This window comes from Colletotrichum lupini, chromosome 4 (assembly GCF_023278565.1).
Source record: "Colletotrichum lupini chromosome 4, complete sequence".
In the NCBI taxonomy this organism is placed as follows: Eukaryota; Fungi; Ascomycota; class Sordariomycetes; order Glomerellales; family Glomerellaceae; genus Colletotrichum; species Colletotrichum lupini.
In genome coordinates this window covers 4,218,515-4,234,265 of record NC_064677.1, presented here as the reverse complement: position 1 = coordinate 4,234,265, position 15,751 = coordinate 4,218,515, and the positions used below count along the sequence as shown (strand labels likewise).

General features: G+C 53.6%; 8 protein-coding genes across 8 annotated transcripts; 6 read left to right on the top strand and 2 right to left on the bottom strand.

The window, feature by feature from the left end:
• Positions 1-54: 54 nt before the first annotated feature.
• Positions 55-1,162, top strand: CLUP02_08377 (uncharacterized protein; the record flags this gene model as incomplete). Its single annotated transcript, XM_049287367.1, has 7 exons — positions 55-107; positions 149-180; positions 245-289; positions 363-522; positions 595-782; positions 842-885; positions 971-1,162. The coding sequence occupies 7 exons, from the start codon at positions 55-57 to the stop codon at positions 1,160-1,162; spliced, it is 714 nt and encodes a 237-aa protein (XP_049144510.1).
• A 682-nt stretch (positions 1,163-1,844) lies between these two features.
• Positions 1,845-2,963, bottom strand: CLUP02_08376 (uncharacterized protein; the record flags this gene model as incomplete). The annotated part of the gene is made up of 1 exon (XM_049287366.1): positions 1,845-2,963. One exon carries the CDS (start codon positions 2,961-2,963, stop codon positions 1,845-1,847), a length of 1,119 nt encoding a protein of 372 aa, XP_049144509.1.
• An 863-nt stretch (positions 2,964-3,826) lies between these two features.
• Positions 3,827-5,547, top strand: CLUP02_08375 (cation diffusion facilitator family transporter; the record flags this gene model as incomplete). Its single annotated transcript, XM_049287365.1, has 3 exons — positions 3,827-3,879; positions 3,932-4,352; positions 4,444-5,547. The coding sequence occupies 3 exons, from the start codon at positions 3,827-3,829 to the stop codon at positions 5,545-5,547; spliced, it is 1,578 nt and encodes a 525-aa protein (XP_049144508.1).
• Positions 5,548-5,965: 418 nt separating this feature from the next.
• On the bottom strand, positions 5,966-8,846 carry CLUP02_08374 (dynamin family protein; the record flags this gene model as incomplete). The annotated part of the gene is made up of 3 exons (XM_049287364.1): positions 5,966-6,411; positions 6,462-8,486; positions 8,549-8,846. The coding sequence occupies 3 exons, from the start codon at positions 8,844-8,846 to the stop codon at positions 5,966-5,968; spliced, it is 2,769 nt and encodes a 922-aa protein (XP_049144507.1).
• Positions 8,847-10,067: 1,221 nt separating this feature from the next.
• Positions 10,068-11,640, top strand: CLUP02_08373 (uncharacterized protein; the record flags this gene model as incomplete). The annotated part of the gene is made up of 4 exons (XM_049287363.1): positions 10,068-10,082; positions 10,134-10,229; positions 10,291-11,035; positions 11,090-11,640. The coding sequence occupies 4 exons, from the start codon at positions 10,068-10,070 to the stop codon at positions 11,638-11,640; spliced, it is 1,407 nt and encodes a 468-aa protein (XP_049144506.1).
• An 853-nt stretch (positions 11,641-12,493) lies between these two features.
• On the top strand, positions 12,494-12,805 carry CLUP02_08372 (uncharacterized protein; the record flags this gene model as incomplete). Its single annotated transcript, XM_049287362.1, has 1 exon — positions 12,494-12,805. One exon carries the CDS (start codon positions 12,494-12,496, stop codon positions 12,803-12,805), a length of 312 nt encoding a protein of 103 aa, XP_049144505.1.
• A 140-nt stretch (positions 12,806-12,945) lies between these two features.
• CLUP02_08371 (uncharacterized protein) lies at positions 12,946-13,890 on the top strand (the record flags this gene model as incomplete). The annotated part of the gene is made up of 2 exons (XM_049287361.1): positions 12,946-13,544; positions 13,608-13,890. 2 exons carry the CDS (start codon positions 12,946-12,948, stop codon positions 13,888-13,890), a joined length of 882 nt encoding a protein of 293 aa, XP_049144504.1.
• A 41-nt stretch (positions 13,891-13,931) lies between these two features.
• Positions 13,932-15,293, top strand: CLUP02_08370 (lysosomal cystine transporter; the record flags this gene model as incomplete). Its single annotated transcript, XM_049287360.1, has 3 exons — positions 13,932-14,011; positions 14,155-14,534; positions 14,611-15,293. The coding sequence occupies 3 exons, from the start codon at positions 13,932-13,934 to the stop codon at positions 15,291-15,293; spliced, it is 1,143 nt and encodes a 380-aa protein (XP_049144503.1).
• Positions 15,294-15,751: the final 458 nt, after the last annotated feature.

Sequence of the window (15,751 nt, the reverse complement as noted above, 5' to 3'; positions counted from 1 at the left end):
TTGCCGCCTCTGCCATCTCAATTCACCGCAGCGCTTAATTATTTTCAACACGAGATGCAAGCCCGTTCCCTTCTTGCCTTCCCACTTGTCGGCCCTCCACCTTGGCAGTGGGCCTAGATCGGGTCTCGGTGCCACCACCACTGCCAAGGCTCCATTTACACTTCTCCAAATTTCTCAAGCGTCAGAATCCCCACTTTCTTAACGACAGATGCTGCTCTTTTCCCTTGCTCTATCCTTCTCTCAGCCGAGAGTCTCCTGCGTTCTGATCCAAGGAACGGAAGGGGGGCCGGTGCAAAAGTAAAGGGAGGCAAGAAAGGTTGCTGCCGTGACCGCGGACGCTGACGGCTCACGGACTCCTCAAGGTTCACCATCCAGGTGCTTCGTGATGCGTCTGGCGCTCGGCTTACTCGATGAAAACACCTTTTGGGTTAGCCAGCGGGCACTTGGAAGACCTCGATCTTCTTTTCGACGACTTGCCGGTGCCAGTGCCAGAGCCAGCGCATCAGATCACTACAATGAGTGGTTGGTTAGGTAGTTGGTTGGTCGGTCGGTCCACACCCAGCGCAGCAAAGCACCAGGACCATCCAGCTCCAGTCGAAAATGTCTCGCCTTTCTGCCGATCCAACTTGGCCCCCGAGCAGTCGCTGCGGGCAAAGGGGGCTCGCAGCTCGCTGGCTTCCATCCATGGTGGCTTCGCTTCTGCGTCGCCAACGTCGTTGTGTTTCAGATGACATGTCTCATGGTGGACTCACTACCACTGCCGTTGGTTCTTCCCTTGGCCAGTGAGGCATCTGTTCACTCGAGTTGAAGGGACTCAGGGAGGCCTCGTGAGCTGAGCGAGATACCACCTTGGCAACTCGGTCGACTCTGTCAGACTTTCCACACGTGAGCTGCCAACCATAGCCGACCTATTAGAAAGAAGGTCAAGCAAGAATCGTGAGCTACCCCGACGGGACTGTGCGCCGTGTAGCGTACCAATGTCTACATACTTGCCTACTATGTATGTACTGTACTTTCCCGAAAGCCAGCCAACCACACAAACCCCCACCACCGAGATCGTGCAAGACGCGGTCAGTGGGACCCTCGTTTTCTGCCTGCCTGGGAGGCTGGCAAGATGGGCCGCTGCCCGCTGGCAAGCCGCAAGCCCATTCTCGGTTCGTGATTACGCGCAGACAGTGGATCCCTGCCCTCCATCCACTCGCCTCGATCTCGCTTCTAGTGTACGGATAGCCTGTCCACACGTGTTGGCGATGTAGTATCAACGTACCCACTTGTCTGCCCGTACACTATCAACGTACACGCACTTTATCCGTATATCTTACGAACAGTAACCCGTAAGTAGCGTGTGATCGCGACTAGTATTGAATGACTTACTGACAGGTTCTAAGTTCCGGTCCGAGTACCCCTATACTCGAAGAAGGCCAAGAGAATGACGGGGTTGATACGAAGTTGTCACTGTAGCTTTCAAAGCTCAAGATGATTTAACTTGTATACTTCTTTTCCTAGCTATGGTTTTGAGAGTTGTAGGAAAGATACACCTTGAATGTAAGGGCTGGTATTCGCTATTACTTTGGCCACATACGCATGGGGCTTACTGAAGAACAAGCCATGAAAACCTCAAGATTTCTAACCCTGAGAGCCCAGCAAAACTGTTCCCGCTTGCTGATTCGCTTTTAACTTTTTGAGTCCCTGCCGCCTGTATCATGGATGACAAAACGCCTTGCCGCAAATTTCAACCCAACGCCATTCGTCTGCCTTTGCCGACCCGCGCAATAGACCATAAAGCTCGACGGCGAAAAGAATCCCGGGGCAGGATGGGCCATAATTCAAGACCGGCCCAGTCTTTACTCCCCGCTGATCTTAGCATGGCGAAAGTACTTCATTCCCATCCAAGCCACGGAGACCCAAACCCAAGCCATGATACTGGTCAATATAATGAGGGCCGGATAGTAGCCTGTGATGGGCAGCGTCGGATCGTCCTCGAGCTCTGGGGGCGCGTACGGGGTCGTACCGACATCCCACGCCCAACTCCATACCCCAAAGACTGAGCCCATGCCCATAACAAACACCAGCCCCGTCACGATCAACACGACCCAGCCCCACCATTCTGTATCCGAGTAGTCGATTTCTGTGTCGTTGGGAGGTAACGGAGTGGTCGATAAGCCGCTGTACGAGAGCGGTGACTTGGCCTGCAGTATGGACTGCTGCCTTGGCCGGGTTCCAAAGTAAGATTCGGAGCCCGACGAGAGCGACGAGTCGGGCTGCAGGTGTGACGGCATGTGGTTCGGTATGTGTAAAACGTCGTCTTCGTCCGTTGTAGATGTGTACGATATCGTAGGGCTGGTGATGGTGGACTCGGCCTCGTTTGTTTGCCGAGTATTCGACAGAGAAGAGACTGGAGATTCTACCAGACTCGACCTGCTCGCATATCCCTCCATAGACGGCCGCGGTGTCAGGTCCGCGATATTCAGTCCGAGAGGGTCGTGCTCGATAGTTGTCGCATGCGATCGAGACGCAGCGCCCTCCATATCGCGGGAGACAGTGTGTGACGTGTCGATAGTGAGCTGTTTCGCCTCTTTGCGCTCCCGTTGCGCACCTCTTCCCAAGAGGGCCACCTTCCTAAGGGAACCCTTCCTTCGTCGAGACTTTTGCTGCTGCTGCTGTTGCTGGATGACGGTCGACATGGATGTCGGTGGGAAGCGCGAAGTGTCGTCCTCGGCTTCTTGGTGACGCTGCTGCTGCTTCCCATCGGAATGGGAGCGCATGAAAGGGAGTTTGGAGAGGAAGTTTGCGCCGGAGGAGCTGCGTCGGTGTGGGACCGTTGACGGCGGCTGTTGCTGCTGGTATTGATGCTCCGAGAGTGAGACCGACTTTGGTGACACAGCTCCTACCGTCGATGGGTCGCTGAGCGCAAATGTGCGACACTCGGCGCCATTGTCGCCGCTAGCCGCAATATGATCCATTGCGTTTGGTAAGGTATTCCAAACTACGATAATCCCTATCGTTCCGGCGGTAGAGTGGACCAAAACCGATAGGGATGGGGTGGGGGAGAGTCTCACGTCAAAGCTTGGGGACTGTGTACGAGTCGGGGCCGCGACATTGACGCCCACTCTACCGGCAAGTTGAAGCAGGGGGTGGGTGAAAAGAGCGAAGATTCAGCTTAGGGAAGTTGGTGGTATTTCTGGATCTGATTGAAACTCTGATAATGCCATGTAGAGCTCAGGCTGGCAATTGGGGTTGACGCGGGTCGAAGATTGAGAGGGCTAACTGCAAAGAGGTAAAGGATGTAGGACCCTGCATTGTGACGTGGGTCGCAAAGTCAATGCCGCTACCGCTGCGGACTCGGGACTTAGCAATACCAGGCGATTCGGCGAAACGGTGCCTATATAGGTAGGTACTTAGGCGCGAATGTATGTAATTATCATACGGATAGAAGTAGCAGGAGGCTAAGTGGCTTAAGGTAGGTACCGGAGTAAAGAGGAAAGTGGGCGGTCGTGTTCCCCTGGCATGTGTCTTCCCTTTAAGCCAGTTATCTGAATAGGAGCATATTCTCCCCTGAACAGATGCATTTAGACCATCTCAGTTTGTGGGGGAAGGTGGTGGAGTGAACCTGGAGACAGATCTCTGTCGTCCCTTCTTTAGCTGGCCCTTTTTTACCCTTTTACCGGGCTAGCAGTGACACCAACTGGAATTCTAACCTTCCCGACCTGGCGACTCATTCTGTTGATGATTGCACGTCACGCACATCTCGTCCCATCTCTTCCTAGTGTGTCTTTTGCCTCGCCTACCCATTTCTGCGACCTTTAGCCCCCCGGAGCAACGCACAATGCATGCCGACGACTGTCGGACACCACTGCAATTGACCCTGTCGCTGTCGCTGTCGGTCCTTGTCCCTTCTTCTCGGCGAGGGACGTCGCTGGGAAGGAAATAGTTCCATGGCTTCCAGCCCTGCAGCAGGCCAATCCTCCGCCCTTCTGCGACCTGCCACCCCACCGATCCCCCAAAGCGGTAACGGCAGAAGTGATAACACCTCGTCAACCCATGTCGTCTATGGTCCTCCGCATCTCGCCTTTCCATCTATAAACATCAACGACGAAGCCTCCGAAGTAGACGAGGAAGTGGATGAGGACGGTCTTCACCCTAGCATCTCCTGCTCCCCCGGCGTAGCATCAACGCCCATAGGTAGCCCTGGACTTCTCGCGCCCGCCAACCTGAAACCTGGGTTGCTTCGTCCAGACTTCCCAACACCAACAGACATGGCCGAAGACGACCCTCCCTCTGCTGGGGGCTCGATCGTCCCGAGCCCCTTCAACTTCCAGACGCAGGTCATCTCGACCTCGCCTGTCAAGTCGGTATGTTCAGATACACATCATCGCAATCATGCTGCACGCCCCTTCCACCTCCTCAACCAGCCAATTGATCGCTAACATCGGCGCCTCGCAGAACATTGGCCAGCGTCGCGGCCATCGATACAAGCACAGTTCCATTTCTACCCAACATCAGATCTTTCAGGAGCCTCCCCAGCGACCGCCGCCTGTTCTACCAGCCTCCCTCCCTGTGCCCACCGTTCGAGAAGCATGGAAGAGTATGTCAAAGGACCAGCGCGTCCGGCTCTACTGGAGCTTGTGCCACTTGGCAGTCGCGACTTGGCTCTTTTTCATTTCCGAGGGCTCCGTTGCCATGATGGCACTCTCCCATCTAGTCTTCTTCGACGCCGGCAGCGCGGCAGTATGCGTAGCTGTCGATGTTCTAGGCAACTTCGAGGTTTGGCGTCGTAGCAGTATTCGTCACCCCTTCGGTCTCGAGAGAGCCGAGGTTCTCGCCGGCTTCGCCATGTCTATTTTCCTACTCTTTGGCGGCTTCGATCTTGTGTCGCACAACCTCAAGCACTGGCTAGAGACCAAAGGTGGACATGAGCCGCACCACGAACATGCTCACGAGCGTGTCTCGGCCGGAGAAGTGGACTGGGCTGCGTTCGCGGCCATCACAAGCACAGTTATTTCAGCGTACGGTCTGAAGAACCACGCACGTATTGCTAGAATCATGCGTGTGTCGTGGCTTGCCAAGCTACCTACCCACTTCTCTAACATCTTCCACTTCTTGACGGTCTTCTTCTCGAGTCTACTGCTCTTGTTGCCCCTTCTGTCCATCAAGAGCTATATTTGGGTCGACCGTACGCTCTGCGCCGCCATTGCCGCCTCTATGTTCCTGTTTGGCGCCAAGTTGGCCATGGCTCAGGCTATGATGTTGCTCATGTCGTATGGCGGCATGGGTGGCAACGAAGGTGTGTCTTCAGTGGTGCGGGAGATTGAGGCAGAACCAGGCGTGGCTCGGATCGAGGACGCGCAATTTTGGCAGGTGCACTACGGATTATGTATGGCCAATCTCAAGATCTGTGTCGCCAAAGGTTGTGACGAGGGAGCCATCAGCAAGCTGCGCAGCCGCATATCTACTTTGATCCAAAATCGGCTCGGGGAAGGATACGGACGCGGTACAAGCTTACGGTGGGAGGTGACTTTGCAGACTAGTGTTGAAGCGACCCTCTGATCAAGCGAGGATAGACTGCGATTTGTCCTGTCAGGCCGATGGGCAGACAAAGTTGTTGTACGATTTAGATGAGCGAAACCAAAAGTCAAAGGATTTTCTTGTTTGCTTGACGTTAACACTAAAATACTGATGATGAACACATGAAGAGCGAGAAAAGTCTATTCTTTCGGGAGACCGGAGTCGAGGAGGGTATCCTTCATGTTATATACCACTTTACACAAAATACCATAGAGAAGAAACTTGCAAGCAGACCAAGGCCTGCCCTACACCGCTGAGGCGACGAAGGAAGGCGAGGCCGACAGTACACCATTGATCTTTCAGACACCCAAACTCCTTTTGCACCCAGGTCATAATGCGTTACAAGTTCAAGATGAGAAGGCTCGGTTGGGAAAGTCGCCAAACGATAGCTTTATCCCAATCAAAACAGCCCCCAGCGTCCACGCTGCTTGTCGTCCTTGTTGGGCCTGTTGTTGCTCCCCTTCATCCGTTCTCTCTCGCGGCCCTCGAGCTGCCTCAGACTCTCCATCTTCTCAAGGACTAACTCGAGTAGATCCTTGCGGCGGATGACTTCAAGGTGCCTCTTGATCTTAGGGTCTTCCTTGGCAAACCTCTCGATATCTTCTTCCGAGAGGTGCCTTCCGAGCCGGAGGTCTAATTCTCTGGGGAAATTGTAGTAGAATTCCGATAGGAGCTCCACATTGAGAAACAGAACAGCTGTAGACGCGAGCTTGGTGGCTGCCGCATCAAGGAAAACCTCTGGGCAGTAGTACTTGTTCTTGAGGCTGGTGCATTGCTTCGACTTGACAGCCATCAGACGCATCTTGATGATATCGGCGCGATCCCTGAGGAAAACAGCCTCACGTCCTAGAATCCATTAGTGACCAGCAATACATGGGCAGCCAGACTAGACTTACCTCTTTTAAGCAGCGACGCGCTGAAGCCTCCGGCACCACTGCGGCTTTCCCCTTCGACGACAACATCCCCCTTTCGTGCTCGATCGACAAAGTTCATCACTTCTCTCAGCTTTCGTCGACCGCCCACAACATCTTCAATGCTCTTCAGCGCGCCCTCGCAGTCCTGGAGCTCCTTCTTCAGGACAACGGCCGAATGATCCCGGCCCTGGATCCATTCTCTCTCGTCAATATCAATCTCAAACTTGTAAGGCTTGATACAGTTCTCAACTTGATCGCTCGTGCTGTAAAACCGCTCATTCAGAATTGTGGACGCGGCTTCGTTAATGGCCTCTCGTGCAAAGGGATGGCTGCTGAAAGTGGAGTGTTTGATCAGACTGTCAATGTGAGCCTGAATAGCAGACGCAACCACGGTTGTGGCCAATCTTCCAACACCAAGTTTCGTCAATGAAGAAGTCGACGCGTCGAGCTGGCGATGCCAGTACAAAGAGTTGGGGTCAGCTTTGGGAAGATCAGCCAAGCTGTCCGGCTCTGGCATCGCAGGGGACAAGTCCTGGATGGGCTTGTTCCAGTACCGGGCGGCCAGAAGGTCAAGAACCTTCTGGTCCAGCTCCTGCTTCAGCAACTGGTGCATTTGCGGGCGTCCAAACTCCTCGGTAAATTGCTTAAAGGAGTGTTTGAAGCCATCAAGACTTTCTGCCAAGTATGATTCGGCAGATAGCGGGCGGTCATTGTATTGCACCTTGAACTCATAGGTCGCTTCCTCGAGCTCCTGTCTGATGGCGTCGCTAGTAGTGGCCAGGCTAGCAGACATCGTTTGTTCGAGGACGGTCATGAGCTTCTTACGTAGGTTAATCGTCCCAACGTTGACACCAGCACCCTCACCAAACTCCAGCGGGTGGGCGGAGAAGAAAGTGTTCTCGTTCTTTGCGATCGCCGACATTACGCTACCCGATCTCTTGAAGAGACCGGTCGTTTGAGGAACTTTGGAGACAACACCTACGTAGCCAAGCCTCAAGGGATACTGCTTGTCGCTCAGGATGGCAGCACCGCGAGGAGCGTCCACCAAGTCCATCTTGGTAACCACGCCGATAGTCCTCTCGCCTCTGGGATCCACACGGCGGCTTGCACGTAGTGCGGTCGAGTTTGCGAGATCTACATCTGCGGCGGAGATGGCCAGAATGACATTAGGAGACTGAATGTACTTGTCGCATAGCTCTGATATCTTCTGCTTCAATTCCAGAGGCTGGCCTTGGCCAACCACCTGGATATATCCGGGTAGATCGATCAGAGACAGATCCGGTACATTTGGCGAGTAAATGGTAAGATGAATGGGATCATCAGATACGCACTGAGTATCCGGCACGGCTAGGTTAAGCTCAGTCAAGGTCCTTTGGATCGAGGAAAAGTCGGTGATGCGTCGCAGACCCAGGTCGGGGAATTCGCCATATTCTGCGTCCGACTCAGGCGTATTGACGAGGGTCAGTTCTATGGGCCGGCGAGTAACCATGTTGCTTCCCTTGGGCAGGAACTCGTGGCCAACGAGGGCTTCTAAGACGGAGCTCTTTCCTGAGGACTGCGAACCGATGACAACAATTGAGGGGAGCGTCAGAGTGCTCGATTGTCCAACTTGCTGGAGCATGCTCCGAATCTCGATCATCTTCTTGGTGAGGATCATCATCTGGTCGTCATTGGCCACCTCATCGGGTTCTCGCGGGTCGTCTTCTGAAGATTGATCGTAGCCGTACGCAGCAGCCGAGCCTCCTGCAACAACAGCCGCCCCGGCTCTGCTCTGCTTGGGTTGCTCCCCTCCAGGTCCTCCTGAGCCGCCGCCACCAGTGCCAATGTCTTCATGGATACGCAACACCTTTTGAAGCCATTCGGGGGTTTCGATTTGTTCTTTTGTGTTTTCCCAACCGCGCATCGTTTGATCCATAATTCCTTTGGCACCTCCAAAGAGACTAGACGTCGTTTCCGAAATACCATCTGCTGTTTTGCTGACCATATCCCAGGCGTTGGTGGTGAGCTCTGTGAGTGACTTGGTCAGCAGGGGCAACTTATTTTGACGCGAAGAGAAACCCAGTACGTACGGTTGGCTTGATACTGAATCCAGGCGAGTGTTCCGACAGCTAGGCCACCGAACATTGCGGGGATTCTAGCAAACTTGATAACCAACTTCGGTAGGAAGCGGGCAAAAGACGCATTCCGCACGACGACGGCATTGTGGAAGGCGTTGCCAGGAAACCACATGCGCCGTTGCGTAGCACGCACAGCTGCATCTGCTCGCTGAAGCCCGCCTGCGGGAAACCGGTGAAAGTGTCGAACGGCCTGGACTGGAGCGCGTCGCGTCAATGGCGAAAGCCCTGCGGCCAGGAGACGTCCGCTCATGCTGCCGGCGAAGCACGGGACGCGTGTAGTTTGAGGCGGTGGTGTGTTCTTCGCATGCGAGACGGAAATTCGAGTGGGAAAGCCAGAGATTCGGGTGTCCGAGATGGAGAAGCGGTGTGGTTTTGGTGGTGATAGTTGGTGTGGGTTTCGCCAAAGGCTCCGGCCTGACAAGAGACTTGAATATCAGAAATCCGTTGACATGCCACGAATCGGGGACGAATGAGAAGCGGCGTGAATGGAAATCAAGCGGGTTCTCGCGGGTTGCATGAAGAGCCCATTTCACTAAGGCACCTGCCTAAGGTAGTGGGGACCGCCTGGCATTGACGTACCGTCCATCTTCCCCAAAAGAGCACCTAGGCACCTCCCTGCCGGCTCCTAACCAGTAGTACTGTGTACCTAGGTATGCACCATCACAACTACACATTACCTTACTTTAAGTCGCAGCATGGCTTTCTCTTATCGCTCTTCGCATAAAGCCTTATCTTATCGCCTTCGTCATACCCAAATGCCCTGGATAAGGCACATAGGTAGAAGACACAGCTCCAATGTCCCTCCGATGGCGCTGGATCTCCAGTTGCACCTGGGTGGGCAAGAAATTATTCGAAAATAGCCATCCATGTTCAAGCAGCTGACCAGCTTTGCGTATACCGCCCCTCATCAAATGACTCACTGTTCTCCGTACATCTTGCCTTATTCATCCCCATCTGAACCCTGAGACTTCACCAAGGCGCTCGGAAAAGCAACCGGAGTCCCAAACGAAGGCGCAATCGCTGGGAGTCATTCATTTAGATTAACAGCAATACCCACCACTTTATACAACGCCCAGTTCTTGCCTTGTGTGTTTTTAACCGGCACGGGCCTCAGCTCAACTTCCCCCACCCACCCACGTACCTGACTTGTTCGGTACTCCGTGCTCTAGCATTCAGCTGGTAGCTACCTCATCCCTATCAACTTGCGCCACCGCCCTGGGGTTTCTGATCGCGCCATAGCTCATCAAACGAATAAATCTGGCCAAACACTTCCTCCGACGTCTCTTATTCGTGAATTCGTATTTGACTTCTAGTCACATTCTCTGGGTTTCTGTTGCTGTTGTTTAAGAACAGTCAAGACCCCATCGAAGACAAAGTTGCATTGCTCACGCGACACCTACTACTATTCTTCCCCCGACGCCTTCCTCATCTTCTCGACTCCTTCTGAGTTGCCCGACACAACTCGCCCAACATGTGCCGCTTCCTGGTAAGTTCGGTGTCATTGAGCGCCGACAGGACATCCGCTGACTGAATCCAGGTGTATCGGGGAAGCGACGAGATTCTTCTCTCCAAACTCATTCTTGACCCTACGCATTCTATCCTGAAGCAATCATTTGACTCCAGGCTCAGACTGGTACGTCACTCTGGCGCATAGAGCTTAGGTACCGTACTAATATCTGGCGGTGGCCGAAAAGGATACACGAAGAGGCCAGAACAATGCAGATGGCTTCGGAATCGGTTTCTACACGGATCCCAAGCTCGGTCACGCACCTTGCCTCTTTACCTCGACAATCCCCGCCTGGAATTGTACCAATCTTCAACGCATCGCCTCCAAGACCGCTTCCCAACTCATCTTCGCTCATGTACGAGCAACGACCGAGGGATCCCTCAGTGAGGATAACTGCCACCCATTCTGCCACGGTAGCTTGATGTGGATGCACAACGGTGGTCTTGGGGGTTGGAAGTATATCAAGAGAAGGCTGGGTTCGAGATTGGCCGACAAGTGGTACCTTGGGGTCCAAGGCGGTACAGACAGTGAATGGGCGTTTGCGCTGTTCCTCGATACTCTCGAAAGGATGGGCATCGACCCGGATTCACAGCCCGCCCACGGTTTCGGGCCTACGATATTGAGGAAGGCTATGCTGAAGACCATCGCCACAATCAACGAATTGATCGATGAAATCCCGGAGAGCACGATCCAGTCGGAAAACATCGACACTCGAAGCTTGCTCAACTTTGCTGTCACAGACGGCAAAAGCGTTATTTGCACTCGATACATCAGCAGCGCGACAGACGAAGCCGCGAGTCTCTACTACTCTTCAGGCACTGAATGGGGCACGAGGACATCGGCAGCAACCGACCGCAACTACCAAATGGAACGCCAAGATAAAGGCGCAGATATTGTACTTGTCGCAAGTGAACCGCTGACGTTCGAGAGAGGTACGTGTTGAGAGTTTCGTACCGCGGTGTTTGGGCTATTGCTAATTGGAACAGAGAATTGGGTCAACGTTCCCACAAATTCGATCCTGACAATTCACAACCAAACCGTCATGGTTCATCCGATTATTGACAAGTACTACGATCGAAGCCCGTACCACGCCAGATCAAGCGCTTTCGTTCAGACGAAGGGACTCATGGCGAACGAGAAGATTTCGGCACTACTCAGCCCGGCAGCAACGTCGTTGCCAGCTCCTGATGCTGCAAAAAAGAGCCTTGGGCCGACTATTCCTTTCAGCGTTTCTCGCGGCCACACCCCTGAGCCTACTAATGTTGGCAAATCCCGACCACATAGCCAACTTCACGAGATATCAACACCGGCAGACTCCAGGTCTATCATGACCTTCTCAAGCGCGCAAACCAGCACATCAAAGCCTCCGGTTCAGGGAAACATCAAGGTGAAACGGGCGGCGCTAGAGCAGGCTGCTCCCAGTGCCGATAGCGATACAGACTCGCTGCTACCTGTGGAGGACCAGGCGCAGAGCAGGACAGAATTTGGTCATCCTAATAAGTTGTCGAGATTCTTCCCCGAGTTGACCATGACCTAGCCAGAGGGAGTCATGTGTGTCCGGAGGAAAGGAGATCAATCAAGCAATACAACCGAATACCCGCCTCGACACGGCCCAGCCACCGTGACATGTGAACGGATCCAGGAAGCCGGCAAAGCAACCACATTAACAAATCAATTCATCAACTAGAGAAGAGGCGACGCAAAAGCTCAGCTCTGCTCACGGGGGGCTTACGATAATTCCTGGACACTCTTACCAGCCTCAGGTATTGCGATTCAAGGATATATCACGAGACTCGAACTCGTGCCTATGGGGCCTATGGGAGCTGAACGTGTTAGCTCACGACTCTCAGAAAGAGCTACAACGCGTGCCTTGTAACTGTGTTCACTGTATTATTACTGCTTATGATTGCAAGTTGGGTAGTGTGTATTGGAGTTTTTTCTGCATTTATCACCTGGGTCGCTATCTAGAAGGAAGAAATCTATTAAGCAACCAAAATATTTATAGCTGAGACATTGACAGGCCGTGAAATCATATTGCCTTACGTTGCTCGCTTTTCGACTGAACAGCTACAAAGCATTCAACCTTCCGGGGCTTGCAGCTCAGGGTGCCGAACATGAGGTCCGATTTAACGCATCATGCATGTCGCCTATCAATTTGCTAGGGATCGAACGGGGCACAAGTAGTTTCGCTCCACACTGGTTGGACTACCCCAGAGACTCTGACACTTGGACTAGTCCCTAAATCGCAGCCAAGCACGTAATCTCGTGGGTCATCGATGTTGGATGAATACTATGCCTATATGGCTCGAATAGCTACGCCAACTGTCATTTGATAGTATAGATGGATACCCTATGTATAGATCTTGCTGCTCTCTGAATCCTGGAACATCATGCTCGGAGTGATAATGCTGATGCTTCAGTTTGGATATTCCATAGATGCAGGCAGAGCTTCATGCTCTGAATCGGAATGGCAGTGTCTATTGGCGGACGGATGTGCTGTCGGGCGACTTTGTGTCGAAGTTGACCCTATCTGCTGGGCCAGATCATTAAGACAGCAATCGAATGTCAAGTACCTGCAAATGGAAGATCAGCACTTGGCGAAACGATCGTCTCTTATCTTCCCTGATGAAATCGCCAATAGAGATGTTACCTTAGGTAGCTTCCATGGCTGCGGGAATAAGCCGCTAGGGATCTTATCTTGAAACTGATAAAGCCACCACCACTCTCCCTCCGCCCTGCACAAGTGACTTGAACTACATGTTCTGATGTGACCACCTCTTCTCTATTCGCTTGCATAGCTCAGAGGAGCATCTTCTAATCAACCCGTATTGAGACGCTCAAAATGGCCTCGCCGAGATGCTTCTTCCTAGACCTACCTTGCGAAATTCGTCTCGATATCTACGCCCTTCTCCTTCTCATCCACCCTCCCCTAGATAGAGTCGGCCCGTCCTCGCCGCAAGCACGGCTCCATCCCGCAATCCTTTCCACCAACCGGCAAATCCATACAGAGGGGACGCCCATTCTCTACGGCAGCAATATATTCCTCGCGCACACCAAACTTCTCGCCTCCTTTCCGCGTCTACGGCCATGGTACTCGCCCGTCCGGGAGCGCTCCGTGCTCCCCCGCATCCGCCGCTTCCACATCCGGCTGCGGCTAGACTGCGACCTGGCGTTTGATGCCGCGGCCGCGACGGCAGCATTCAACGGCGTGGATGAGCTCGTCGTCGAGGTGTGGCAGGCCGCCTTCCAGAGTGCGGACCATGGTGCGCTGCGGGTGTTTGAGGAGGTCCGGGCAGTCAAGACTGTCAGGGTCTATGGCAGCATCACAGGGTTTGAGGACTATGTGGACTGGCTTGAGGGTGTGATGCGCCGCGGCGGTGAAATCGAGGGCAGCAAAGACATCAGTCTTGTCGGGACGATGTCATCTCAAAGTCGAATCCCGTGAGTTTCATTGCATACTTTTGGGGGTTTGTGATATCTCAGCTGCCAATGCTAGGAGTTCAGATTTCTCGTCACTCCTGTACAGTCCAAGGCATTGTGCAACCAGCAGACTCCCATGCATCCAGGAAGCTTCGGTCGCACGAGATTGAGTCTTTCTATACGATCTGGAGTTGCCAGCTCATACAGCATCTATACGATTCGAGCTTTCATAGCTAGCACGCAGCAAACGTCCCCCGGACCTCATTACTGTGGTGGTCGCGCTCTCGTCAATGGCGACATCACACCCCGCGGTGACAACACTGGACTCCACTCCGCGCTCGCACCTGCTCCTCCACGGGTCCCCTGACGTCCAGCAGTAGTGGATCACAGGGACGATGATTAGAATGGATGAGGGCTCTTGGCTCCGCCTATAATAGCAACCTTGTTACCGGCGTCCTGGTCACTTGGGCCGCACCCCGCCGCTCAGAGTGATTTCCGCTGGGCCCTTTTTACGGTGCTGGTGGGGCCGCTGACCTCGGGACCGCTGGCCTGTCGGTACCTGCGCCGAAATAGCGCAGCAAAGACGCTAACCCCCATGCGGTCGGTCTCATGTCGCAATCCTGTGCACCAGGCGAACAGCTCATTTGCAACTTTCTTGCGACCTTCCCCTCCAGTCGCAGCACACAAAACTCCCTCCTACAGCATACGAACCCAACGACTGGAGGTTTGCTGACTGCATACCTCGACGAAAGGTGCCGGCGAGAAGGGAACGCAAGAAGGCTCAAAGAACAGTATTCGGGCATCTCACTGAGTTCAACAAACTCCGCTCAACCTCGCTTTCAGTAGCTATAGTCGACATGGCGTTCGAATTTCTCCCCTTCCTATCCGCCGTCTTTGGCTGGATTTACTTTCTCTGCTGGTCCGGCTCCTTCTACCCGCAGCCTCTCCTCAACTTCCACAGGAAAACTACGGCCGGTACAACGGTCGACTTTCCCTTGATCAACTGCCTAGGTAAGAACCCAGGACACCACGTAGAACATAAGAGAGACAATCTTCAAGTACAGCGCTGACACTCCGACTTTCGCAGGCTTCCTCGCCTACTTTGTCTCTAACGCCGCCTTCTACTACTCCCCCGTCGTCCGCGCCCAGTACGCCGCGCGCAACCACGGCCTCACCCCGACAGTCGCCTTCAACGACATCACCTTCGCCGCCCACGCCCTACTCCTCTCCTGCATAACCACCTCGCAGTACGTGCCCAAGCTCTGGGGCTTCACCCCCGCGCCGGGCACGAACCCTAGCCGCTTCATCTCGGGCATCGCCTCGGGCTGCATCGTGGGCGTCGCCGTTGTCGGCCTCATCGTCGCGTCCGCCCCGGGGGACGGCGACCCCGTCACGAGCTGGTGCGCCCTTGACGTCGTCTACGCCGTGTCCTACGTCAAGCTCGTCATCACCTTCATCAAGTACACCCCACAGGTCATTACAAACTACCGCAACAAGTCCACAAAGGGCTGGTCCATCTGGCAGATCCTGCTCGACTTCTCCGGCGGCCTCCTCTCTGTTGCGCAGCAGGCAATCGACTCCTACCTGCAGCGCGACTGGTCCGGCATCACCGGTAACCCTGTCAAGTTCGCGCTGGGCAATGTTTCCATGGTGTACGACTTGGTCTTCATGACCCAGCACTACATCCTCTACCGCGGCTCTGACGGCAAGGCTGACGAGAGAGATTCGCTTCTCCGTGCGGACGATGAGGAGCATCAAAGACTAGACTAGACTAGAGCAGACTCGTCATACATGTACACATATGGCTTGGAATATACTTGACATATTATCCAGTACACTAGTAGAAATTTGGAAGCCTTGAAGATCTTCTAGCTCAATGCTTTGTTAGCTTTGCTCAGACGCCCAAGCTTGGCAGGTTGTCAGGTTGGCATCCTGACCACTTCTCAAGACATCTCAGTGTGAACAAAAGCCGTCTGAAGACCTTCTAGATAGTCTAAGCTGGAACTCTAGAAATTCTAAGAATTCTACCACTACGGTCCGTACCTTACACATTGTATCCATGACATGTGACCCTCTCAAAGTCGAGACGCAACGATACCAATTCACGTTACAGCAACACCAAGGAGAAACTTCTTTCAGAGGAGAAGGGAAAAAAGGCTTCTACAAGACACAAAAGGAACAAAACTGAAAAAAAAAATGTGTAAAATTGAGGAATTGCTACGAATCCC